Here is a 27,780-nt window from a genome sequence, read left to right on the forward strand (position 1 = left end):
CTTTTATCGTAATAATCATTAACTCTATTTCTATCTCGACGCTCCGTTTTTTTTTTTTTTTATCTATAGTAATTCCCTAACGATTTCCTAGTTCCGCTATAGTACTCGGAATCTAAAATTTAATGTCTGTATAAACATTTTATCTGTATGATTTTCTGCACTTCTAAGTTGCGCGAAGGTATTCAAGACCATAGCAGTACAATTTCTCTTGCAATATGAGTCTACAAGTGAAAATAAAAATACTATCAAGTGTCTTTGTCCTTATATAATGCGTTTCATACCAACTAGCTTTGTATTGATTTTTTTTTTTGGGGGGAGATAAAATATAAAATTTACCTTTTACTTATTGTGTATAAAAGTATAAACAGAGAGGAGATAATTTTTAGAGGCTTTTTAAGCTTTTAAACTTAACTAATAAGTCAGTTCATTAATGAACTTTATAACTTATTAGATTAATGTCCATTGTGATTATTTAGTTTTTTCAATTAATTTGATAAATATTATCTATACCTACGTCATTGCGTCAAATTAAAAACATTTTTATATAAATCGATAAACGTTACTAAAATTAGAAATTAATTATATATTTTTTAATTGTTCACGTTATAGATAAAAATTTTAAACAAATAAAATATTTACTTAATTCAATAATTTATTAGACACAAACTTATAATTGCCTAAACCATTACAATATTCAGTAAAAACAAATAATAGTATGGATTAATTCAAATTAGTTACTTATTTTAAAAATTTTACATAGGAGCAATGGCTAATGCAATATATTAATGTATGTTGTGGGTAATAAATTAAAATTTAAAAAAAAAAACAGTTTATTTTATTTTAACTTTGTAGAGTTCATATTTTTTCCATATTAACTTTAAACTTTAAGATTTAATTATATTATAATTGATAATTTTATTAAATTATTACTCAATATTTTTATTTACGTTGACATAACTTTAATAACTCAAGATGATTTCTCACCTTTGATCAATTGCATCAAATGCAAACAAAATAATAATACAGTGGTCGCCGCTTAGTAATCACTTTGGTATGGGACATAATTGATAATATAATCCGATTGATAATACTAAACGAAAGTAAAAAAAAAAAATATAATACTGAAATGTTGCATCAAATTTAATACACACAGTTATTAAAAAATATTATTAATTATAATTTATTACTATTTAAATTTTAAAGTATGTGGGTAGGTATACAAAATTTAATATTGTTTAAAAAATTAAATAAAATGTAAATACATATTATATAAATTATTATTAATTTGAACAATATATTTTTATTGATGTCTGTTTTTTTTTGTACCGCTAAAAGGTCATTGATAAAATGTTCATATTTATAATGTAGTTCAAAATTTGACGAGTGATGTTGCACTCCTCTTTATAACGTAGGGCCTCTCTCATTTCAAAAGAACTTGGAGGTTTTTCAGTATCTGTTTGTGGCTCAATCTCTAACTCTTCATTTTCAATTTCTTCAGGTCTATTTGTTTATGATAAAGCATGTAAAGTATCTTCTTCGGTAAAATGTTATGTAGTAGGTATATTTTCATCAATTTTCAAAATCTAAGTCTATTTCTTCATATTCTTCTTCATCCTTCTTGATACTTTTTGCAAAACCTCCATGTCTAACACAATTTCTCGTACATGATGTTAATTTTATGACCTCAAACTGATAACATTAAGCGGCGTATTGATTATAATAACCGACAAAATTTACACACATAAGTATACATCCGGGCCGTACTTATAGTTTTAGATAACAATAAACGATTGATAACATTAATTGTGATTATAATAAGCGACGACCACTGTACTTTAAAATAAGTTATATAATAAACTAGCTGGTTGAACAGGCTACGCTCGGGTTAGTATACCTATAATAATTTTATAAACGAAATAGAAATACCTATTGTTGATTTTTAATTGATTTTAGTAAATGTTTTTTTTTATTTAATGTACAAAAATGTATAATCTTAATTCTTTACCACGTGTTTGCAGTATTATATATTTTTACATATAAATATGATACAATGTATAATTTTTTTTATACAATTGTCCAAAAATAAACATCCAATATATGTTATACGATATTACATATTATATATTTATTTTAATGTATTATACACAATAGATGAAAATATTTCAGAAAGACACTAACTTATGCCTACTGCCCATAGTGGTATTTTAATTATAATATTATACAAATTAAATTAAAAATATTGCCTTTATCATTCATGTATCATGTATGTCTACATATTATATGAATTAAAATATTCAAAAATTAAAATATAAATTCATAATACGCTATAAAATAATTAAAACACAAAATATAATAATGATGTATTAAAGTCATTAAGATACTTTATTTTTAATCAGTGATTGACACAAATATTCATAAAATGTAATAGACAGTAGCTACTATAGGTAAAATTTAAGAGGAGGAGCAAAATAAAAAGTGTAATTTCATAATGTAATTTGGTAATATTTATTAAATTATAAGTTGATATTATTTTTTCAGGAGGGAAGGGTAAGTTCCCTGTATCCTCCCCCCCACCGATGGGCACACATTATTTTATTGTTTATTATTGAAAATAATAACTGAACAATAGAATAAAATATAATAAAAATACAAAATATTTCGTGTAGTATAGATATTATATTTCCACTTCGTTAAGCTTTTTGTGAATCATTAAGTTTGCCTGCTCCATTTATTCCTTTTCTAACAGCAGCAGCTGTTGTTGGTAATTTTAAACTCATATTTTACCAAACGATTAAATTAAGTGCTTGAAAGACATGTAAAACTTAAAACATATAAAAGTGTCATAAACGATATTATTATAGTCTAGGTCTTTAGGACCTTTGATCGTGTAATTATATATTTTATTTTTTCTCACAAATCAATCAACTAAATCAGATTTTCCAAATATTTTGTATGCATAATGCATATTTGTATTTAAATGCGCTCTCGCCGAGTATTTATGATATAAATATCGTAAACATGGACTTGAACAATATATTTTTCAACATATAATTAGTCAAAAAACAAAAAAAATTGACGGGAAATTTTTTCTAGGCGGTAAGTTGTTGACGTGTATGGACTCATTTTTGATTTATAGCCCGTAATTGAATGTAGATTAACCTTATAGGATATGAGCAATGGTCGTTAATGAAATGACAAGAAAATTCATATTGTACATTATACATGTCATATTATGAGATACATGTCATAAACTCATAATATTGTGAGCCGTAGGTATTACGCCGATGAAACATATTGTAATTTAAATCATGAAAGGATTTAAGAATCGAGAAAAATCAATAAATACCCGAAGAAATGAAGGTATTGTATACTGTAGTCTGATTACATTTATACATTATTATACAAAGTGATTCTGTCTACATGCAACGTACTGTTTGACTTTAACATTTATTTTATCTCGGCTAACCTCAAGTTACTTTTTATTAATAAGGTTTATTATATATTTAACCTATTATCAACGTATATAGTACATGAAAATAGATAATTAAACCAATTGTATAATAATACATATTAATTAGTACTAAACAAGCCATTGTAGCCCTTTTCGCGTTTTCACTAGACTTATCCATCTATCCCAGTACTATATCTATTTATATTGACTCGTCTATACGCTATACCTGAGATTTCCTTTCTCGCCTTGTTTAACCTCCGCTAGCGAGGTACCTATTGGCTATTCCCCTTATCGGTTGTTTTATTTTGTTCGATTTCTAATCAAGACATTTAATATTAGACTTATCTCGGCCAGTCAAACGTGACCAGCCCATTCCTATATTTTTGCTTTTCGAAAACAATCTGATATTTGATTCGCTATTATACAATCTTTCTAGATCATCGTCTTTCATCTATTATTCCCAATTGTGATGGTCCGTAAATTTTTCGCTAAAGTAGTAAAACTAGTTTAACAAAGTAAACTTTGCTTTCAGAGATAAATATTTTCTTTTTGTCTCTTATACCAGTTATTGTATTATTATTTATTAATAACACATCTAAACATTTTTAACGTTGTTTCTAAATAATCGTTAATGAAGTATAGTATTATAAATTATAATTATCGATACTAAAGTGTATTTCATATAATTTACGTAATATAGAATTTACTGTCAATAAAGATACCGACATGATGTTAATATTGTTATGCTCATTAAATTCGCTTTCATAAAATATTAAACGCAATCATTAAAGTTATTATCGTCATCACTGTACGGCATGATGAAAGACGACCTTACAGTGTTCAATAATTTAGCATAGCTATATTATTTGTGTGAAAATATGTTTCTGCTGTTAATCAATTACAATGACATTATTCAAACAAATAAATTAACTGCGAAAATTCGAAAAGAGGATTGAGGTTCGTTTTCATTCATATACCTGTATCTTCTACCATACACTTATGATTACTTAAAACTAATTTGAATTTAATAATGTACATAACTAGATATTTTTGTACATTATTATCTTTTTGACGCATTAATTATATTTTATTAAACATTTTCTCGGTTCAATACAATCAACGGCTTTAAAACATGTTTCACTTAAGACAAAAATAAAGTATAAAATACCAATGGCCAATATAGTATATAAATAGTACTTCATATTTTTATACCATTTCCTTAATAACGATTTTATTTGAACTCACATACCTATACTTGTTTATGACTATCAACAACAGACGTCGTATGACCCTTTACAATTTTCCAAGATTATATGATTACTTTGTGATTGGTTTACTGACTTTTCTTGTTACTTTTTCTCCTTTGTGTATTCCAGTTATTTTCATTGAAAACGTCACTTAACAAAAATAAAAAGAACGGATGTCAAATATTCGATACCAGTACACGGATCATATACACACACACACACACACATTTATAAACGAGTATATTGATATAATATACATAAATACGTTTAAGAAGTAGAAGTGCGTATCGAAAATTTTTTATACTAAATAAACACTATATACCGTGAAGCGTGAAGGTACTCATAAATATGTATAAGCCAAATGTCCGTATATAATGCTCAATATTGTGTTTACATTAAACAGAATTTCAATAACGAAATTTAGCTTGCCGTCATTTTGTTTTATCATTGAATACTCTTATTGCACATAGTGCATTTGTGTGATATATGATATACATATTATTGTATGTTATGTTATAAATTATAATATAATCTAAACAAAAGCTATAATATTACATATCACGGATAACTTCAATTTGTATCGTTCCGGAATCATCATTGGTATAATATAAAATACTTTGGTTTATAAATTACGTTATTTATGTTAACCGTACACACCATACACAGCAACTAGGATACTAAGCTTAAAGGATTTATAAGTTTACTTTTTACATTAAAGAACATACTTCTGAGTTTTGTTATTCGTTAGGTCTAGAGTAAATTTAATGAAACCTACTGCGATGGAACTTTTTTTTGTAATTTTTTACAAACATCTGATAGTATAATTATTTGAACGCCTAAATCTACAGCGAATCATTCAAACGCGATTTATTGAAAAACGAACAAAGAGCCCTGCGATAATATATAAAATCTCAGATTAAAAACGTCGTTTTCGTAGTTAATGCATTCTGAGAAAATTATATTCTACTAATACTTAAAAAAAAAAAAATTAAAATATTTATACGTATTTATTCCATTTAGATTTGTTGTCGCTTATTTAGTAATTTCGTCTGTACAAACTTAAGACCTGGCCAACTGGGTCGTACATAATATTTTTCATATAAATATATAAAAATTAAATTAATTGCAATTTTTAAAGTTATACATTCGCTTGCTTATTGAATTATTACGTTTTTTTTTCAAAAGCAGTATTAAATTCTGCATTATTTGTAGCAAGTACCGGAAATTTGAATAAAAGTGGTGGGTGTAATATAAGTCTGCACAAATAAAAAGTAAATACTACAATCACGTTACTCGCGTGCGGAAAAGTAAAAAATTGAACGCAGGAAAAAAATTCTTTAAGTACTTACTCCCAGTTGCACAGAAACAATATTTTATTTTAAAACGAATTTTCTTTTGTTTGAAAAAAAAATACAACCCATCTCCAATAGACACATTTTATATTAAAATATATAATATTATGCAATATATTTTATTTCATTTTTTTTACTTTATTGTATTTCCCTTTTACGTTCTCGAAATAATAATTTAAATATCGATGTGACGGCAATAATACATATTATAATACATGAAGTCCGTCTGATCGTGCATTTGGATGAATTTAATATAAAAGGTTAGATACACATATACAAAATATAAATTATAAACATTATTATTTTAGCTATATATACTGCCACTCCGTTGGAGAAAAATATTGAAGAAAAAGATATTTTGAATTATTTGGTAGTTTATCTATATATGTATAATAAATGCTATAATATTGCGGTATCATATATGTTAGCTTAAAGCGATTTTTCTTCGAGTTATATATGTATATAGTACGTATGTATGGGTATAACGCGAGTATATTTGTTAAGTGCAATATTTTGGTGGTTACTCAAGGGAAATTCAAGCATTTTCCATTTTCGGCTGACAAAGAAGCATATTACACTTCTAAAATTTCAAATCTTGCACTACAGGCTATAATTAGATTTTAAATTTATATCATCAATGACTGTAATAGGTAAAATAATTAACGTAATATTACTAATATTGTGTTGTGATATTATGTGTAAGCACCTACATCGACCTATACTATGTAGGTATTTCATATCTTCGACGCCATTGCACGATCGGTGTCGTTTGCACATATTATCAATTATTAACTATATATACGTACATATTATTAAATTACAACGTCTTGATCTGTAGTTGTACAGTAGTCACTAATAATCGCATTTATGCAACGATATAATGGAAACTTGTTTCTATAATTGCTGTAGTCTATGTTGTACTGATGTTTATAGCGTGTATGAGTGTGCGAGAGAGAGAAAAAAGTAGAGCGTATTAATCACTACTTTAGTATGTACATCCCACAGCGTGGTGTTAGATTTTTATCATAGCAATTATCTAATATACGTATAATATGTATGTGTATATATTTAAATATAAAGCTATTAATAATTAATATTAGAGACTCGCCTTCATTATCTTTTTATATCTTGCGCTTCGTCTATATTTTATTCATTCGCTGTTGTATAATATATACATTATATTTAAGTGTACGTTTTCGCATTAAAAGATGCGTACTACCTATAAATTAATGTGTATAAATTGTAAAATATTAGTCATGTTTTTTACAGGTATATTTAATTTAGAGATTATTATTTTTATCTCATTTACTCCTTTTTGTAAAATGGTCCTTCGTGTTTAAAATATGAAAAAAAAAATTTACGTTGAATAGTATTAATTTACATATTTTTACCTATGATAATAATTATAAAATAATATATTAAAATAATATTACGCATTAACTATATTTAAAAGATAATGCGTTTCTTATACACGCTGTTTATACTAATTTTTATTAGCTTAATCCAGAATTATGTATATTTAATATATAATATTACTCCGAAGGAAAAATATCTCGAAATACAATTAAAATTGAGTACTTTGAAGTCATATTTTCGAAGTTATTTAGCTCAGCGTTTAAACTATTTTATATTGCACGCAGACTTTAATAAGTTATAACAAATTAGTATATATGTATATAAATAAATTAAATTGTTTTTATATTTTATAATATTAATTACTAATTATTACATATAATCTTTTTAGTTTTCCAAAACTAAAACTAATTTCCACTAAAAAAAAAAAATCATAAAATTAATTCAGATTGATTCTAAATGTAGTATATAAATATATTATATTATCGAAAAATAAAAAACTTAGATATAACGATTAGAGGTACGGATTCTTTGATATAAATCTCTGAGTAAAAAAGTTTAAAAAAACATGTCTTGACCTGTTGATCAACAAAAAATATTAGAGACTATATGTTATAAAATGTAAATATATCATATCTTGTTTAAATCCAAAAAACATTAACAAATATTAATTTTTTAAATTATAAATAAAATAAAAATGACTTCATTTTATCATCCAAAAATTGTAATATGCGATTTGATAAACACGTTTGTCGTGTCATACCGATACATTTCTAATCCAAATCCATGTTAATAAAAATGAATTTAATGAATAATTAACATCAACTCGTATAATATCATCATGTGATTTATTGCGCGAATATTATTATTACCTTTAACTCAAAGTATATTATACATGTATAATTTAAGGTTTCGGACAATTTGTTCGAAACGCTAATAAAATACAAATGTTATATGTCTAGTAACTATGGTTCATAGTTGACTTTTATTTGAAACAAAATCGATGTAGGTACACGCGTTCTTAGTAATAATAAATAATAATATATTTACTTGATGATCGGACGATCAAATAAAAATGAAACATTTTGTATTATGTTAAAAATTTAACTATATTTTCTATTAATTATTTATTGATATTTAATATAAAAAAACTACCTATGTATTATTTATTAATATGTGAAACACGTATGTATATGAAATATGTTTAATTCCGTGTCCATCGGTACTATTGTTTTAAAACTTAAATCATAAATATATGATAATGTTTTACATATTAATAAATAATGCAGTTTCTTTTATTTATGAAATATCAATAAATAATTAATAGAAAATATAGTTAAATTTTTAAAATAATACAAAATGTTTCATTTTTATTATTTACCAGACTTAAAATAGGCGGATACAATAGTTAAATGCCTAGGCGTATAGAGAAATTGCATAGAAGTTAAGTTCTTTGGCCATATGCATACCTACCTAACAATCACAAACAAAATTTGTAGTAATATTTCATCAAAATATGTATGTATAATATTATTATATTGAACAGTATACAGAGAAATACTCTTAGCATTATTAACACTTAGTGCGTATATCTTATAAATTATTAACCATCATTTTTTAATTAATTTTATTTTCATAATTTATAGCCAGTACTACAACACTAATTTCTGAAAAAAAATAACGTTTACCTCTTTCTACCGTTATTATTATTTTTTATTTTTTTGAATAACAACATACATTTTTAATTTCTTACTCTGAAGCATTATATTTTTCTGAGAATTATTATTATAAAAATTCGAACGAGTAGTTAATAAAGTTATCAACTTATAACTTATATAAGTTTTAAAAGTTTAAATGAGCAGAGTGGATTGGCACAGGCGTAGGTACCTCGGATAATGCAGGTCCTCTACTCCGCTCATCTAAACTTTGAATACTTTATTGCTATTATTATTATTATAAATCGAATATATTTTGAAATTTGTACAGAATTAATACAAAAAGCAATGCATATATATCATATAAAAAAGATACGCATTGCTTAACCTATAACCTAAATCAGTATGGAATCAATATTATACCTATGCATTAACTAAAAATAAGTTAGTAATAAGCAAATGAGCAGAAACATGTAAAGTGTATTTAATATAATTATTATAAAACACCGTGGCTGTCGTCGTCATAAACCAGAGGTGAGTGTTATTTCTAACTGTATTATACACAGGATAACATATCATGTTGTGTAGTGTGCTCGTAACCATTAAATTACTAACTTTGTATAATATATGTATTCTTTATATTCTGTTCTGAGAGGGACTTTTACGAGAAAGTTTAAAGTGATATAGATGATGGTGGTGTTTTAGTTTTGATTGTTATCGTGGTTAACCACGTTAAAAATAGTATAGTTCTGGATCTGAATCTTGGTTATGTGGTTGTTCGGTAGCTGATATTTCTTATGTTTTCAAACGGTGGATAAATTATTCTGTTTCTTAAAATGAGTGAAAACTTAGGATATTTCTTTCCGATATGGCTGTGTACTTGACAAATTCGGTATAGCTGAATGCATGATTTGACCCGTATGACTTATTTAGGTCTACGTTATAATTATTGTGGTGTTTTGTTAAAAAAAAAAAATGTTTATTATAATTATTTTATTGAAGTTAATTATTGATAAAGGTTTTTGGATGGTGGTATTGTTCTTTAATTTATTAAATACGTTTATCTTTTCAATTCCAGTCACCATGGTCGTCTAGCTATTAGTAAACGAAACTGAAATCTGTATTTACTTGTTATCGTCATTGTCGTCTAATTCGGATATTGCAGTATTCGTGTTCTAGCCAAGCGGTTAATTTGATAGATACTTAACTATGCATTTAATAATAGTGCCGTATGCATATACGAGTGAACCGTATTCATCACCTCTATGACAATATGTACGAGTGTATTATGTTGATAATTTAATATCATGAAAAAAAAAGTCGTGACTTATTGACCTTATGTTTTAACGTCGTTTTAGCTCTCCAACAGTATTAATATATTATACTTCACATGATTTTGCGTTTAATACGGAAATGACCTTAATTTATAATATGCGCGAGGTATCAAGTCGGTACGAATTTCGATAACATTTATTGATTATCATATTATCATATTATAATAGTATTATAGTATATAGGTGGTCGCTCGTCAGCTATATTATAAAATTATTATAGTTGTAGCCTGTAGGTTAATAACAGCTGATGCCAGGATACGGATTTAATTACCCCTACAATCAATAATATAATGTATGACGTCAAAATATTTATATATATATATGTATTGGTATATAGTTACGTCAAATTAATGTAGTGCGATATTATGACGTACACATAATATATGGATACACATATATTTGGTTTGAGCATTTAATTTAATCACGCGACGAGTTGGCGTGTATAATATCGTGGGTATTGCAATTACATAAAATATTAAAACACGAAGTACCTGCCTGTATATTATACCGTTTACCTAGGTATTAAATATTATTTTCTCAAAACGCTGTTCGTTAATATCTGTTGAATTGACTGTCGACCATTTGCAGCCTACCTATTTACCTACAATAGTCAATATCCATCTCATGTATACCTATGTCGATTGCGTATAGAATCGATAACGACTAACGCTAATTCGACGTGATGCTAGAATTTGTCGTTTTTGATTTTCCTCGTAAAAAAGCGTAGATAGTTTTAGGGAACACCTCGCGAAGTATTAATATTAATGTATTTTTCTGCTTATAAAATATTATATTGTTCAAGCACTACTTCCACCAACATTACCAGCCTGCCGCTATGTAGTACCTACATGATTACATATTTCTATTCGCAGTGTTTTATTGCCATACCTACCTATGTTTTGGATCTTTCGATGACGGTGTATTAGATCCAAATATATCCACACGCGTATTAGCGTGATATATTATTACTTATTATAATTTTACTAGCGTGTTGTGCCTGCGGTATAAACGTGAATACAGAGGACTCTAGACCGACTATATATGTGTATAATCTCCTAGGGTTCAAATACACGGTAGTCTCTAAATTAACCACGGTACTCACTAGCCCATACATACATTACATACTAATCGGGTATATTTTTTTTATGGAAATTGCGTAACGTAACACCGTACAGAAAAGGATTAAAAAATTAAAATACACATATATTTGGCGTAAATAATTTAATTAATTATATTAAGTAAAAAATATTAATTAAAATCAAAATATTATCAAGGGCTTAGCTATAACGTTTTTCAACTTTTTCCAGCCTCGTTTTTTCTCTGTGTTAATTACTTTTTTTTCTTATTTTATTATCCGTTAAGTTACTACAAATTCGACCAGGAAAGTTAAAAGATGGCCTTCATTTTCCAGTCGTAAATTATATGAATCTATTGATGTATACATTAATTATACCTACTTATAAAGCAAATAAATATATTCAAAAAATTCAAAAATTTTCCGCGTTTCCAACCCCTTTAAATTTAGGATAATCGTCACTTAAAACCTGCTCCATAAATAACTATGTAAATAAAAAAAACCTCATAAAAGTTAGAGTGGCCATTTAATCGTGATTGCGTGACACTTACTACACACACACACTGATAATTATATAGTTGAATGATAATCGTACGTTTTGTCGTCCTTTGGGTTTTAAATATAGTATTATTTAATTTATTCAATAAATTCGTGAATATTGTATTTTTTGTATTTGTATACAAATATGGCATGATTTATGGACTATGGTTAAAACAACATTATACAATATAATATTTGTTTCTATATAATATTATTATTTATAATATCTATCATATTATTAACAATGACAGTATGATGATTTTGCCTGCGGAATATATTTATATTTTTTATCGTACGGCTAATCCGCCGTAGACATAATATATGTCGTCTCAACGTGTTGTTATTATATACGGTCAGACTTACTAATAATAATAAGAAGAAGAAGAAGAAAAAGAAGAAAAAGAAGAAGAAGAATATAAGTTGTTTGTGTGTGTGTTTTCATTGGGATCTCCTTCGTCTCTTCCGCTAAGACCATGCGATCTTGTCGGCGCAGGTAGTCGTCAACAAAACATGCGAGATAAAATAGAGATTCCCCATTATTACTATTATATGGTTTCTACCGAGTATAACAATAATGGAAAAAAAAATTGGAAAACACACACGGTCCAACACACTCGGTTGTCAAAAAAATTCTTCTGCCTTATATACGATTTGGATTTTTTTTCCTATACCCCGTGTCCAATTCGGTTTGCAGAAAAGGATCTATATTATTTTCATACGCGTGAGTGTGTGCGTGCGAGTATAAGTGTATACATTTCGCAGACAAAATAATAGATTACACGGCCGTAAATAACTGAATGTCAATTTGTGATTGACCCAGTTCGGGAAGTATTAAACGCGCGCGCCGTATATATATATATATATCGTCATTAGTTTTGACGTTTTTATGGCAACGGCAAGAACTGTAACCATACTTATTCTTCGCAACAAACTAAATTATTGATTGTTTAGAATATTATTGAAAATTTATAGGTAGGAAACTATATTTTTTAGTCTATGATGTGTATATAAATATATACGCTACAAAAATAATGCTTGTTTTTAAATCTGCTGTGAACACATTTATAGCTATAGTAAACTATATAAATATAATACATATTATGATCACACGCATCGTGAGACATATAATAGCACGATATTCAAATGTTGAAATGTACATTTTATACGACATTTACATTATGCAAACAATATAAATGGGATATATAGTGACGTTTGGTCACTTTAACCAGTATATGTAAACGTAGGTATCGAAAAGTAATCTAATGTAGAGTAGGTAATATATAAACCTGCCGAGATCAACGAAATTGGTCAATAAATTCCATATGTCACCGAAAGGCAAATACCGTATGATTATAAAGGTATTTATTAGATTTCTACATGGTGTATCGAAATGCGATTCGACGTTCGTTTCGTTGTTTCACATTTTAATGGACGGAAAAACAAATTACAATCTACTAGAATATTTATTGAATTATTTCGCGAAAACGCGGCTACCGAGATAAAAATTAATTTTAATTAAAAAAAAAAAAAAAACAATTTCATTATACACTGTTTACACGTTTGTATTTATTGTAAATTAATCGAGCGCTAGAAAAATTAATAACTCGTTACAAATAAATTTTTGTTATTTTTTTTTTCGTTTTTATATTAATTTAACCGTTAATATTTTAATAAAGCCAATTTTCCATTTTGTTACGAGTGAGTACTTCCGCTACATACTTACCTATACCAACACTGTATTTTACATAGTATATCTCTGTATGTGTGTCTAGCAATTAATTTCTATAATCGATTAGCAACTGTTTTCTGTCAAAAATAAAATGATTATTAATGATAAACTTACTATACCGTTAATATTATAAAACAAATTGATAACACCGGATGACAGGTCAAATACAATAACGTAGGTAGTGATAATTCACCACAGACTTTCATCGTTCAATAATATAATAATAGTATAATAGTAATAATAATAATAACACAACTATTATTATAGAAAAAAACACGATCAAAATATTACAAAAGTTAAATAGGATTTGTATCGTACACTTGATTCGCTTTACACACATAACAACAAAAGTAGTGACGTTTCCAAACTCGTTCTGACGGGCTTAATGCGAAACACAACCCGTCTTCTTTAGCTACTGCGGTCAGTCGTTATCATCGTAATTGAATGGCACTACGTACATATTTTATACATTAAATATTAATACGCTACATGTACGTTTGCTGTTGTGTCTGTATGACTGTATATGTCTGTATTAATATTGGCCTCCATGACCTCGCAATTAATGTCAATCGTGTATTATATTATATATTATGCACCTATTCTAATATGTATAAAAAACTAAATGAACAATATTCCAACAAGTCGTCAGCTTTTTTTTAACTATTATTAACTATTTTATTCCTCTGTTTATATCCAGGTAGAGGTATATATATATATATATAAACATGGACATATGGTTTATCGTGATTAGGCATCTCATCATTATATTATAATAGTTGTAAATAATACATTTTTGACTTTGCGATTGTAATCGATGTATTCATTTCGAATAAGAGCATTATTTATTTAGTTATTATTATTATTTTTTTTTTTGGTTTATTATTGTTTTTTGTTGCACGTTAATCAATCCTACATAATAAAACACCATTGTATAAAAGAAATAGGTACGTGTGCCGCTGTCCATTGGGGTTCTATTATTCCTAAGTTGAGAAATGGTATTTTTTAAAACCACATAATATACATAGATAACCGTGATATACATGTACATATTACACTAAATAATAAATATTAAAGACTATAATTGACTATGCAGTTTAATTATAAAACTTCATTAAATTTTCGAAAAAATCGATTAAGAGCGGTTTTAAATGACTACCTATTCAATTAATTTCAACGTAAATTACTTACTATAGAGTAATAAAATAAGCAAAACATAGAAAAAAAATATATTGTATTATACTTTAGCCAATTTATCATATTATTTTCATTAAATTTATTTTGTGTTCAAAATTAATGTATACTTACAAATTACCAGCTATTTACCTAGTATGTATACAGCATATTATTATAATAATGTAACATTTATTGTTTTCATACTGTACAAATAGAAAAATTATAGCAATATAGCATTGAAAGTTTAATGATAATAATTTATAATGTGAATATATAAGTGATAAGTCATATTTTATTTTAAATATTTACATCTCGTTTTTTCACTATATAGTTAATCACGTAATATATACTATTACATCTTCGTTTTTGTCTAGAAACTAATTATCAAAAAATACATGAACTTGAAAATTATGACATATCCATTAGATAAAAATCTTTTATTTGCCCGGCAAAAATTAATTTTTATAAATTTGAGATAATTAACAATTATTATCATTTTATCAATATTAGAAATAGTTAATTGCTGTTAAAAAAAAAACAAAATTTCTATTTATTGCAGACATTTGGATTTTCTATAGGTAAAAATGTTAACGAATTTTGCTAAATGAAGTCAATACTTTTGTTTTGGAAAATGTATTTAAATTTATCGTTCACAGATAGGAATATTTCGAATAGGTCTAAAGATTAATAAGTATATTAATTAACAATCCAATAAACTTTCACGGTAAAACTATAAAGTGGGCCAAAATGATGCTAAAATATATAAATATTCATAAAACGAAAATGAAGGTTAAAGGACGAAGGTTGATCGTCTCACTCGCCACTTTTCGCACTAACGCCCCACTGCAATATTGTAATTCTGTATTATATAAGTACGCACGTTTTAATAAATATCCAATTGAGAACAACTGTTGCGAGTCGTTTTCGCCGAAATCGTCGGGAATCCACAATTGCAGGAACAACAATTAATTTACTAAACGCGAACACGACATAAGCGAAAAAGCTCTCAACCGAAGAACGGTAATACTAGCAGTGACGTTTTCCATTTAAACACGTACAAATAGACCCCCGACGATCGTATATTGTTGTAGCGAAATTCTATATCTACGCTATAAATCCAATCATTAAAATACTCAGAACAACAACTACAGCCTCAGTATACCTCACGGTTTTATTGTGATTATTATTACTATTATTATGATGATGATTGTTCTACTGCTAGAAATTGCTGCCCGCCGGCCGATTGTGCTTTGTGAATATCAAATCTGACTCGCTAAGTTCGGTAAATGAACTAGAACATAATATATCATATATAACGTCCGAATGTTCACATATTCTTGTCCGCCTGCTTGGGGGCCGTGCGTTACTCGTAATGTGATAATGATTAATAAAATGTACTTACGCGTACCTATACCACGAAGGCGCATGTGACATACTGACATTTATTATATTGTATATATCATGACATATTATTATTATTATAGGTATTTTAAGATATCTCCTTACGTCGACTTTTTGTGATTCGTATAATACCTATTGTTATGCATTTATTTCTGTATAGTAAAATTAAGCAAGTCCAATCGGAAGATTTTATTTCAAAAACGTATTTCATTGAAAAATATTTATTAATACGGATAAGCGAGCATATTATACATTATTTATGAGACAACTTGAAATTTAAATATATATAGCTCGAATTTCGTTTAATTATTTTGCTTTTTTTTTACGATACCTGTGCAGAATTTTAATGCGTACAATTTTATTAGGTATATATTAATATTATTCATTAACTTTTCAAAAAACACGACTTTTCATATTACTAAATCTTATTTAATTATATGATTAATTTTGTCTTTAATGTTATCATTTATATCTAAGAATTCGAAGATAAAAATATTGATTCTTAATTAAAATAAAATTTGAAAAAGTATATTGTACATCGATATGGATATTATTATAGCAAAAAACACACGCAGCTCTAAAATCAAATTTTATTACACATATTAATCGAAAAAGTATTTATTTTAATATATTCAATTTGACCTTGTATTAGTTAATAATTTCAATTAAGTTTTCAATTTTATGTAAAACTCTTATACTGATATTGTGTTAAATTGTAATCATCGATAAAATTTTATTCTCGACTATATTATGTATTTACAAGTATCTTTTTTGTTTACAGGTTCGTTACTGAGGGAGGACCTAGTGATAGTAAACTTTTACCCGGTGATCAAATTCTTCAGATAAACGACGAAGATGTTCAAAATGGTCTTAGGGATTATGTAATACAACTGGTGAGGTCTTGTAACGAGACAATCACTTTACTAGTGTGTCAGCCTCCGCTCGACAACGTGAGTTTTTTTCACTATTTATATTGTTCGTTAAATAAAAAATCGTTTTATATTTGATTGCAGTCGGCTAGGAAGTCGGCATTACTGAGTTCAGCGAAAAAAGCTAAGCTCAAGTCTAATCCATCTAGAGTGCGTTTTGCGGAAGGAGTTCTCGTAAACGGTTCTCCATTATGTCCGGTGAGTTATATTATTACGATAGCATAATTTAATGTAAAGTTTATACATAAAGATTAAAATTCCAATCCGGTGTAGTCGTTTTGAATAAATCGATTGACAATAATATAATATGATCGTATTACTTACGGATGACTTGTTATAGGCGTGATATAGTACAAAAATTGCGTATTGTGTAAAAGCATTGCAGTGATATACCGATATTTTCGAAAACGACGTACAAAATCATTTAGGTATAAATAATTTAGTATATAATATTGTATTATTATTATGTAGGTGTCGGCGTTCAGCGGAGGCGACCCGAACATAGCCTTGTTACCAAATGTGCTCAAAGTGTTCCTGGAAAACGGACAAACCAAATCATTTAAATACGATTCCACGACCAAAGTCAAAGATGTCGTGGCTTCGTTGCAAAACAAACTGTGTATTAAAGCCGGAGAGCACTTTGCGTTAGTTCTCGAACAAGTCAAAAGTCTCCGTAGACATAAACTCACGTTACTGGACCCCGAACACACTTTGGCTAGGGTAAGCGTCTCAATTAGTAATTTATATTATTTTTTAATTTAATTTGATTACATCGATAATTTCATGCCAAAAGGTGGCGTCGAGACCAGGCTCCCATAATCTCAGATGTTTATTCCGAGTGGCATTCGTGCCTAGAGACGCTTGCGATTTGGCTCAAAAAGATTTGAACGCATTTGAGTACTTGTACTTACAAGTAAGTTATATGCAGCCTAATTGTTAATACTCGAGATTGCTTTCATGACTAACGCCATTCTTTTTTTCCTCATGAAGTGTTGTAATGATGTAGTTCAAGAACGATATGCACCAGAACTCAAGTATGACATAGCTCTGCGATTAGCTGCGTTACATATCCATCAACATGCTATGGCCAATAATATTCCCTATTGTAAGGTCACGGTCAAAGCTATCGAGTAAGTACACACCCAAATTGCTGTGGATTAAACATTAATAAATAAAATAAATATACGGAAAAAAAGTTAAATAAAATACATCATATCGATAATGATATTCAATTAATATTATTGTATTTATTGTATAGACGGGAGTTCGGATTAGAAAAGTTTGTACCCATATCGCTCATGGAGTCGATGAAACGGAAGGAACTACGGAAGCTACTAACGCATTTGTTGAAACTCAACCAAACAATGACGGGTACCAATTACAAAACACTTACGGCGTTACAAGCAAAACTTTACTACTTGACCATTATTTCCGAATTGCCCAGTTACGGTGCAAAATGTTTCTCCACCAATGTCCGCGTAAGTGTATTAACAATGGATCGGGCGAATTCAATTTTAATATAAAATTAATGATAATGGTATTGTGTGCCTACAGGACTGCAACTTGGAAACGGTGATTCTAGTCAGTCCTAAAATGGGAATTAGCCAAATTGTGGGACTGCGCAACAGTATGGTAAGCGTTTCATAATTTCACTTAAATAGCTTACATACCAAAAATATGTTAGCAATAAAAAAGTATTCTCGCTTTGCTTGGTACTTTTATTCGCGTCGGTATAAAATATAAAGTGAGATTGCCACGCGTTAATATAATAATATAGTTATATTGTCATATTCAACGGAATTCCGGAACAGTTTGCTCAATATGAACAAAATTTAATTTATTTCTACGTATTGTTCTATCGATGTTAAGTGGAAATAAGGATTACTTAATAAACTTTCACAAAATTATCGCCTTTATTTACTGACTATTATTGATTTTCCTTGCAGCCAGTGCCTTTGGCAGATATTGAACAAGTAACGATGGTAAAAGTACAAAAAGATGATCAAATTTCAAGTACGGTTACGTTGTATTTACAAAACACAGTACAAAAGGTAAACACAATAGCTATTGAAAAACTTTTTGGTATTAATGTTGAATGAATATTCCTTTAGGAAGTCAGTTTTTGTATGGAGGATCGCGATACTGACGAATTTATACTTGTTTTAAAAGGCTATTTTAAACTTTTGATGACTATGAATTTGCCTATTGACCGGGAAGGTGATTTATTACACACCGACAGTGGTAAGTAGCAATTGTTATTTGAATAAAATAAAAACTATTTTACTGTGTTATAACGAATAACTAACAATTATATTATATAATTATAACTGCATACGTACATAGGTACTAGGTGAAATATATTGTTTTATTAATAGGATTAGTAATACTTATTTATTAATTATTAGTACCTATCTATTTTGCGCCTGTTATTTTTCTACGTGGAAGTATAAGACTATGGAAACCAATTTATTTGGCATACTATTTTTTTGTTAGAAACCGACTTTATATCAACATATTATTTAATTAAATTTGAATAACTGGAAAAACCTAAATATAATATTAAAACTAATATTTATATACAGTGTCCCGAGAGGATTTACCTATTGCGACATCTCTTGAAATAATGGAGATACCATATTTTTTTATGAGACTCGTAGGGACAAAGACATTATGGTTTTAAATATTTTTCTAGTTTTGAGAAAAAATATGAATTATTAAATACTATACAGTAAGTGCCAGTGTTATCAAACATGTGGCCCGCGAGCTCGTGCCTTTAAGTTATAATAACACAAAAATATTCTCAAAACTAAAAATAAATATTCAAAATCATGAGATTAATAAAAATAAAATGTTGAAGCGTCAACATTTTCAGCAAAATTAACTCTGCAAAATGGATACCTAAATTTTTTTTTTTGCCTTTTTACTAAAATATAATTAAATAATATGAAATACTTGTAGTCATTGTCCCTGTGAATCTTTTAAAAACAAACATAATTATGATATCTTAATTATTTCAGGAGATATCGCAATGGGTAAATTCTCACAAGACACTGTGTATATAGTGCACATAGCGTGTAGACATATTAAAGTTTACACATCTTAAACAACGAACTATACTAAAATAACGTGTCAATAAAATTAACAAAATAATATTTTTTATTGTTATAGCACCACAATATTATTCTCATCATATTGTGAAACCGTCACTTTGGAGTTACGGCCCATCAACCATGTACGCCAAGGAACAAGAAAAATTGACTAATTTTGCTTTTTGTCCAATGTACACTCCGTTCAAACACGAAATGGTTGGTATAAATATATATAAAAATTGTATTAAAAGTTATAACCGTAATTATTTTTAGCTCAAACCTAACGACTATGGATCATTAAATAGAACAATATGGACTGGTATGCAAAATGGAAATGTGGACAACAATATGAACACAATGTAAGTGTTTTTTTTCGTATTATGTTTGCAATTAATTTAAAGATTGGCATGTAATATCCACCTACCTAATATAATAATATCGTTTTTGTAGGTCTTTGAAAAAACACGAAAACGGTCATTTAGGGTACAAACCGAACGGTGATATAAAAGATAAATCAGGAATCGACGTTCAAAGCGTAGTTTCCATGGAAATATTGGAAAGCGAAAATAGCTTTGTGGAGACTCACAACGAAGAGGTGCTGAGAAGAGTGGCCGAGATGCAAGAGTTGGTGGAAAACTCTGAACAATATCTGAACAGACATCAACGTGAATCCAGCGACTCGGACGGTTCTCACATATCGTCTGACGGTTCGGTATCGTTGCCGCCGCCTCCGACCAATCTGGGTCAACTAAAACACAGCGATTCGCTACTGTTGTTAGCTCAAGTGCGTAATATCTTTCGGCCAATTGAAGTGCCATATCCATTGTCCGTTTTTGAATGTGTGTTTGTATATATACTTATATAGAAGGGCACCGAGGATAGCATAACTGCCGCGGTCCAAGCGTTGAACTTGGGAGATCTCGAGAGCGACACCGAGTCCATAAATACACCATCGACCAGCCCTTCACACCGCGAACGGAATTCCAACAGGGATTCGGACATAAGTTTCGGACTGCATAGTCCTGAAGGGCTGGCCGCGAGTTCAGGACACGAAGCCCTGCAGGTTAGTGATTGGTCGGCTATGGACGCGCGGGATGCGTCATTAGACGTGTATATATAGGTGTAATAACATTGTGTATCGACTGCAGGAACTGTGGAAGAACCTGCAAGAGGACAACCGGTCATTGCCCAGGAGCAGTCTGTACTTAGAGCCGGACTTGATAGATTTGACGCTAATACCGCCGCCTATTGAAGAGGCGAAAATCAATCAGACGAACGGTTCCAACGCCGGCAGCCAGTGCAGTCTGCCGCCGACGCTGTTCGCCGACTATGACCACCAACAGAACGCGGACAGATTTTTAGGTACGTGTAGATTTATAATACGAGTTATAAGCGCTTAATAATCAGTTATGAATAACTTCAAGGTTTCTAAAAATAATATGTTCCACAAAATTTGAAGAAAAAAAACGTTTATTTTTAAACTTGCGAATTTCTCTTTACCGTCGAAGAAAAAAACATCATTTGTTAGACATCTTTTAAATAATTTAAACTGCGTATCAGCACGTATTATAAAAGTCATTCTATATACATAAGAACTCTCTTACGTATTTTTATGTATCTAAGTATACTACAACTCGTACATCATATTTTTCTATTACAACAGCACACGTAAACAATATATTTTTATTTTTATTTTTATGATACAGTTTTAATAAAACAATAAATAAATATTGATTAATATATATTTTATTTTATTAGTTTAAAATTCAATTTTATTATTTTTTATCTATACGACAAATAAAGATCACATTGCATCGTTGCTTTGTGTATATTTATATATCCTCTCGACTTATGTTCTTACTGAGTGGCATTTTTTTTTTATAACATAGACTCCGTACTGGATAACGGGTTCAAAAACCACACGAATCTCATGAGCTTGGACTTAGAGTCGTTCCTGGCCACGATGACCATACCACCCCCGCCTGCGCAACAGACTTCCGGTGACGGGCGGCCGGAAGAGAAGCGATCCAACGCGGTGTTGACGTCCGAAGAGATATCGTCGTTCATAATACCGCCACCCCCTCCCAAATCGGTGGCACCGTCGTCGGTTATTACGTCGACGGCCTCGGACGTCGTCGCCGAACACCTACAGCACCAACACCAACATCAACACCGACAACCGGACTCCGGCGACGAGACGGATGACCGCCGCCGCCGGAGTGTCGGCCAGACGAGGACCTGCCGCGGCCGGGATGTCTGCCAGCGCGGCAACCACGCCGGACGGACCGTGCGCGGCCACCAGCGAGAAGACGCTGCCCGGTTTCTCGTGCTGTTCGAGGCCCAGACAACGGAGTCCGGACACACAACCGCCATGCCTGCCCACCCGAGCGCAGAACATGACGCTGCCCCGAGTCAAACCCAAAGTCCCGCCCAGAGTGGACTCGACGCTGTCGACGAAACCTCCGTTGCCGCCGATGCCGTCTCAGGTGCGTAACTATATGCATAATATTATCGTGTGGGTATACGATCTATGATTTCGAATCTGAGTCAATTGCAGCCATCACTTGTTGATTTTATTTTTACGACGATAAGACAGACAATAAGGAATCCAGATATATTTTCAAAATTTATAGCGCGAAATTAATCGACCGATTCATCGGAATGAAAATAGGTCTTTTCGCGAACAGTTCGTCCTGAATCCCTTTAAATGTCCTCGATTTGAGTTGGCTTATTAATTGATCGATGTGAGTGAGAGGATTATTAGTTTGTGTAAATCGTTGTTTTTGACGTTTTTCTATTTTTTTTTTTCGTTTTTAAGTGTCCTTATTACTTAAATATTTCGACATGCTAGACGTTCGTCATTATTACTAGCAATATTTATTATTCTAGTTCTTTCGATTGCGAGATTCAATGACTTGAGGTGCAGAGATTTTATTAGCGTACGTTAAGAAGGGTATGAGATATACTAACAATACAATGGCGTAATTAGGAATTTTCCTTCGGTGGAGCCGGTGGAGGGGGATTACAATTTTTTTAGTAGAACTTCATATCCAAATGGTTACTTTTACAATCCAAAATATTGGTTATTTAAAAAAACCTTAAACTCTATATTAAACTCTAACTATAATATTATAAACACAATTATTTATAATATTATAATTAAAATAATAAAACTCTGGGGAGAAATATCCCTCTCATCCCCCCTATATTACGTCCCTATTACATTGACGCTTTGCGAATAAGAGTAATATTTGGCCGATTATTTTGACCACCAAACATCATTCGTAGTTATGTGGCTTTTTTGAAAAAGTTTTTAATATGAACTCGCACACTTCGACCTCTTGGTTTCTATAGTCTGGATATAATATACCTATATGGTTATATACCTACCTACCTAAGTATTTCGTTTTATATTACTGTTAAATTTTGATTCCCTTAGTTTGAATTATGAATATTTGTTGTGGATTTTATCAACATGTTAATATGTTAAATTTTTATGTATATAGTATAATGTCATGTATTTTGGGTGATACAGGAGACGCTGATGCGAAACGGTTGCTATTCGACCAACAGGGACGCGGTGGCTGTCATCAACGAACTGACGGGCAGACTAAATGAGTTCAGCGAACAGTGTAATGTAGCTCAAGCTCAAGGCGGTGGTACGCATCTGGACGAGACCAAGTTTCAGGTAACGAATAAAATTACACATATATTTAAGTCGTAGGTGTATATTAAATTTCAACCATACTTGTTTTCGTTAATATTTATTTCATACTTGATTTTTGAAAATTATTATTATCGATTATACTGGAAATAAAATAACTGGGGCTATATCTTACTTCTGAGTTTAGTAGGTTTCGAAAAAATATATTACCTATCATTGACTAGATAGTTACTGTAATAGGAGTATTACAATTCATTTAAAGTGATGATAATAATTTATTGCATTGATTTCAATAAAAATTATTTAACTTAGCTTAAGTGTAATATACATAACTATTAATGTAAGTAATATATTCAATATATTTATAATTTATTGTAACATAACATCGCAAGCATAAATATTATTTAGTGTACATAAATAACTTAAAATAATAAACGTCTATACGTAAATAATATAAAATTTCAATAAGAATTTTGTCCATTCTTACGCCGCAAATACAGTACTAATTACTTATTCCGTGTAAATTCTGTAAATTACAAAGTTCAAGAATCATTCATTTTAAGAATTTCGAAAATATTACAAAAGTCAAATTATTCAAAGTCATATTTTTCACCATTTTTCGATAGTTGGTTTGCTAAAGTATCACTAATACTGAATAATGGCCTCTCAAAAGTACCAGATAGGTAATATGTTCTACTGAAAATAGTTTCCTAATAATTTATTGATTGAAATAATTATCTAAAAATACTTTTAGTCGAAAAGTTATTCATAGAAAAATACCTAATAGTTATTTGGTTATTAGATCCAAAATTTGAGTGTTGTTTTCGTCTTTTATAACTTGTACTTTGTTTAAAAGCTGAATGTTAATTTCTATTAGGTATTCGGTTAGTTAATAGTAAGTCGTGTATAAACCATACGGAGGCATAGTACATATATTATTCATATTACACACAATGTGTGAGTGGGTGCGTCACCCAGCACTTTCTGCATAATATACACATATTATTATAGCATGATAACATCATTACATGTTATTCCGCTTGAAAGTTTATTATACTCTTGATGCACTTGTGAGTTTTTTAATTTCCTAAGCAATTGTTAAACCTGCTCCGCGTGTATAATACTAATGACTCTTTTCGTCGCACTATTATAGTTCGTCCACTATATTATTTTGATGTGGGCACAGAGATTGGTTGACTGTGACCGAGTAATATCACCGGAATTCGTGCACATTTGTTTTCTTGTAAAATATGAAGCCGACGAAATAATTTAACCGGCCGACGTTTTGTCTTAATTTCGGCTAAATTATAATACAGTTTCACCGCAGGTGTACAGTTTATCAAATAAACTCTGCTTTTATAATATTTTATTATACAAATACCCATAATCACTGTAAATATAGGTACACGAAATAATCGAGCACAATAATATTATCGACAATCGACATATTATGTATATAAAATATCCATTGATTTTCAGGTGCGTATAGGTACAATATACGACATATACAGCACTACAGCGCAGCATATATATACATACTATAATATATAGACCACGGCAGGGCAAAATATATATTAAGTGTCTCGGGGTCTAAAAGCGTTTGTGGACGTTCGCCAAGACATCCATCGGGGCAAGCTCTCGAGCAGGTATTAACAGGATATGGGTGGCAAAGCATCTACACGCTATCGCCAAAGTAATAAGTGTGGCGGGCGGGTGGAAAGGGTGTTGTCGGGATTGGTTCTCCTCCCCAACGTAAATTCGTACAACACGACATATATATAATATAATAGGTTTTAGGTACTTCGTAATATATGACATGGCATTAATTTGTTTTTTGCGCGCGGCCCAAATTCAGGAAGCCAAGGACATACTGTGCCAAGAAGCCAGGCAGCTGGTGACGTCCTCGAAGATCCTGATCCGGTGCTACATGAACCCGAAAAGCGCCGAGTTCCAGGCGAACTTGTCGCAGTGCGTGACGCAACTGCGCCGGATGACCGTGCTCAGCGGCAACATGACTAGGCACACGTCGTCGCCGCTGCAGACCCGCAACCTCATACTCAAGGTGGCCGACGTGCTGCGCACGTTCCACGGTCTGTTGGTGGACACGGACGTGTGCACGGAAACGCTTACCAGGCACGCCGAGGGGCTGGCCAACGTGTTGGCGAAACTGTTGCGCAGCCTCCGGGTGTTCTCGCCCTGACGACGATTATCGGTCGGGACCGCCGCGGGTCCTGACTAGGTGTCGACGAGTGTCGGCCGCAACGCGTGTTCCGCCGGCGGAGAACCGACCGGAAAACGGAAGAGGAAAAAAACCTAATGGTTTATTTTTTATGTACAAATAATTATAGGTTATTATATAGGTAGGACGGAGTCTCAAGTTTGTTTGTTTTGTTCTGTTTTGTTTTTTTTAACGTTAAGTCGGAGCCAAAAAATCGTTTTAATTATATACAATATAATATTATAATGTTTAATATATTATTAACAATTATATAGGTTACGTATTGTAGGTCGAATAGCGTGAAATATAATATTATTGATCGTCGTAAACATGCACCCCGTTGTCGATGACAAAATTACATCGTCATTCGTCGTTATCTCTGTAGTATCGATCGATCGATACATCAAACAATAAAATATATATAATATGTAAATGTGTGTTATCGATTTATGCGCTCAATCCGTTCGTTGGATTTCCAAGACCAAATATAATTACATAAAATAGGGCATCCCAGTACCGTCGGTTCGGGTAAGTCTCCCGTGCGAAACGACACACGTCGTCGTACCCGTCGAGAATTATCAGTATCTCTATGTGTTTTTATTATTATTATTGTTTTTACTGTTTCTTTTTTTTTTTATTATCATTATTATCATTATTATAAGGTTGTAGCGTTAAATCTAGTCAAATTTTAGAAAATAATTCGATCTGTTCGTTTTTCGAATAATATACGCATTATAATATACGATTTGTAAGTAACGTAAATAAGGTTGTTTTATAAAAATATTTAAAAAAATCTAGTTTTTATCCCACGTTTAATAAATGGCATGTCAATTAATCAAAATAAATAATATTTTCGCAGTGCACCTAATATACCATACGGAAATAGTTCGATTTCACATGAAAAAAATTACTATAATATATTATATTATAGTAATAATAATATATAATATACTATTATAGACTTAGTAATATAAATAAAATAAATCGGTTTTATTTTCTTTAACGCTAACGTTGTTAATTTTTCCATTCCATAATATTATTATGACTATAATTTATTTTGTTATTTATTATTTCAATGCGTTACGCAATGTACCATCTTGTACCATTTTTTTAATTGTATAATATACATAATTACATATTATTTATAATTGCAGTATGTAGAACATAATTTTTTTGTTTTTTAATTGACATATAGTGTTTTTAACCTTTATCATAATATGTCATAAACTGTATAGATTTGTATTTGTTTATTATTATTATTTCCAAAAACAGACATTTTTTTTTATGTATTTTCATATTTTACCAAAAAACAAAATTGTAAGAATATGTTTGATTAAAAACAGGTTTTTGATGAAAAATAATATATGATAATAAAATATAAGCTCTGATTAATTATTATTTTATTATTGTATTATTACGATGCAATATCACGATTCACAATGTTTACCAACACGGTGACACACTACAGCTGATGGCTATTATTCGGATTGAAAGTCAATAATGCCGACAATTAATACATACACCCATACACGGAAAAAAAACAAACTCGAGTCGCATAATCTGAATAAAT

The 27,780-nt window shown here is 29.9% G+C and overlaps 1 protein-coding gene across 1 annotated transcript in view; it reads left to right on the plus strand.

Moving 5' to 3' along the window:
• Positions 1 to 27,159, plus strand: part of LOC113553683 (FERM and PDZ domain-containing protein 4) — a 92,990-nt gene extending 65,831 nt beyond the window's left edge. Inside the window, 18 exon segments of the mRNA XM_026957150.1 lie at positions 17,092 to 17,260; positions 17,324 to 17,437; positions 17,711 to 17,959; positions 18,033 to 18,152; positions 18,230 to 18,369; positions 18,498 to 18,717; positions 18,794 to 18,871; positions 19,186 to 19,290; positions 19,351 to 19,480; positions 20,408 to 20,544; positions 20,602 to 20,687; positions 20,779 to 21,112; positions 21,194 to 21,391; positions 21,477 to 21,690; positions 22,218 to 22,567; positions 22,569 to 22,814; positions 23,864 to 24,016; positions 25,848 to 27,159. Of these exon segments, the coding sequence (XP_026812951.1) occupies positions 17,092 to 17,260; positions 17,324 to 17,437; positions 17,711 to 17,959; positions 18,033 to 18,152; positions 18,230 to 18,369; positions 18,498 to 18,717; positions 18,794 to 18,871; positions 19,186 to 19,290; positions 19,351 to 19,480; positions 20,408 to 20,544; positions 20,602 to 20,687; positions 20,779 to 21,112; positions 21,194 to 21,391; positions 21,477 to 21,690; positions 22,218 to 22,567; positions 22,569 to 22,814; positions 23,864 to 24,016; positions 25,848 to 26,192 (3,388 nt within the window). The 3' untranslated portion in view covers positions 26,193 to 27,159.
• The last annotated feature ends 621 nt before the right edge of the window (positions 27,160 to 27,780 follow it).

This window comes from Rhopalosiphum maidis, chromosome 2, assembly GCF_003676215.2.
Source record: "Rhopalosiphum maidis isolate BTI-1 chromosome 2, ASM367621v3, whole genome shotgun sequence".
NCBI lineage: Eukaryota > Metazoa > Arthropoda > Insecta > Hemiptera > Aphididae > Rhopalosiphum > Rhopalosiphum maidis.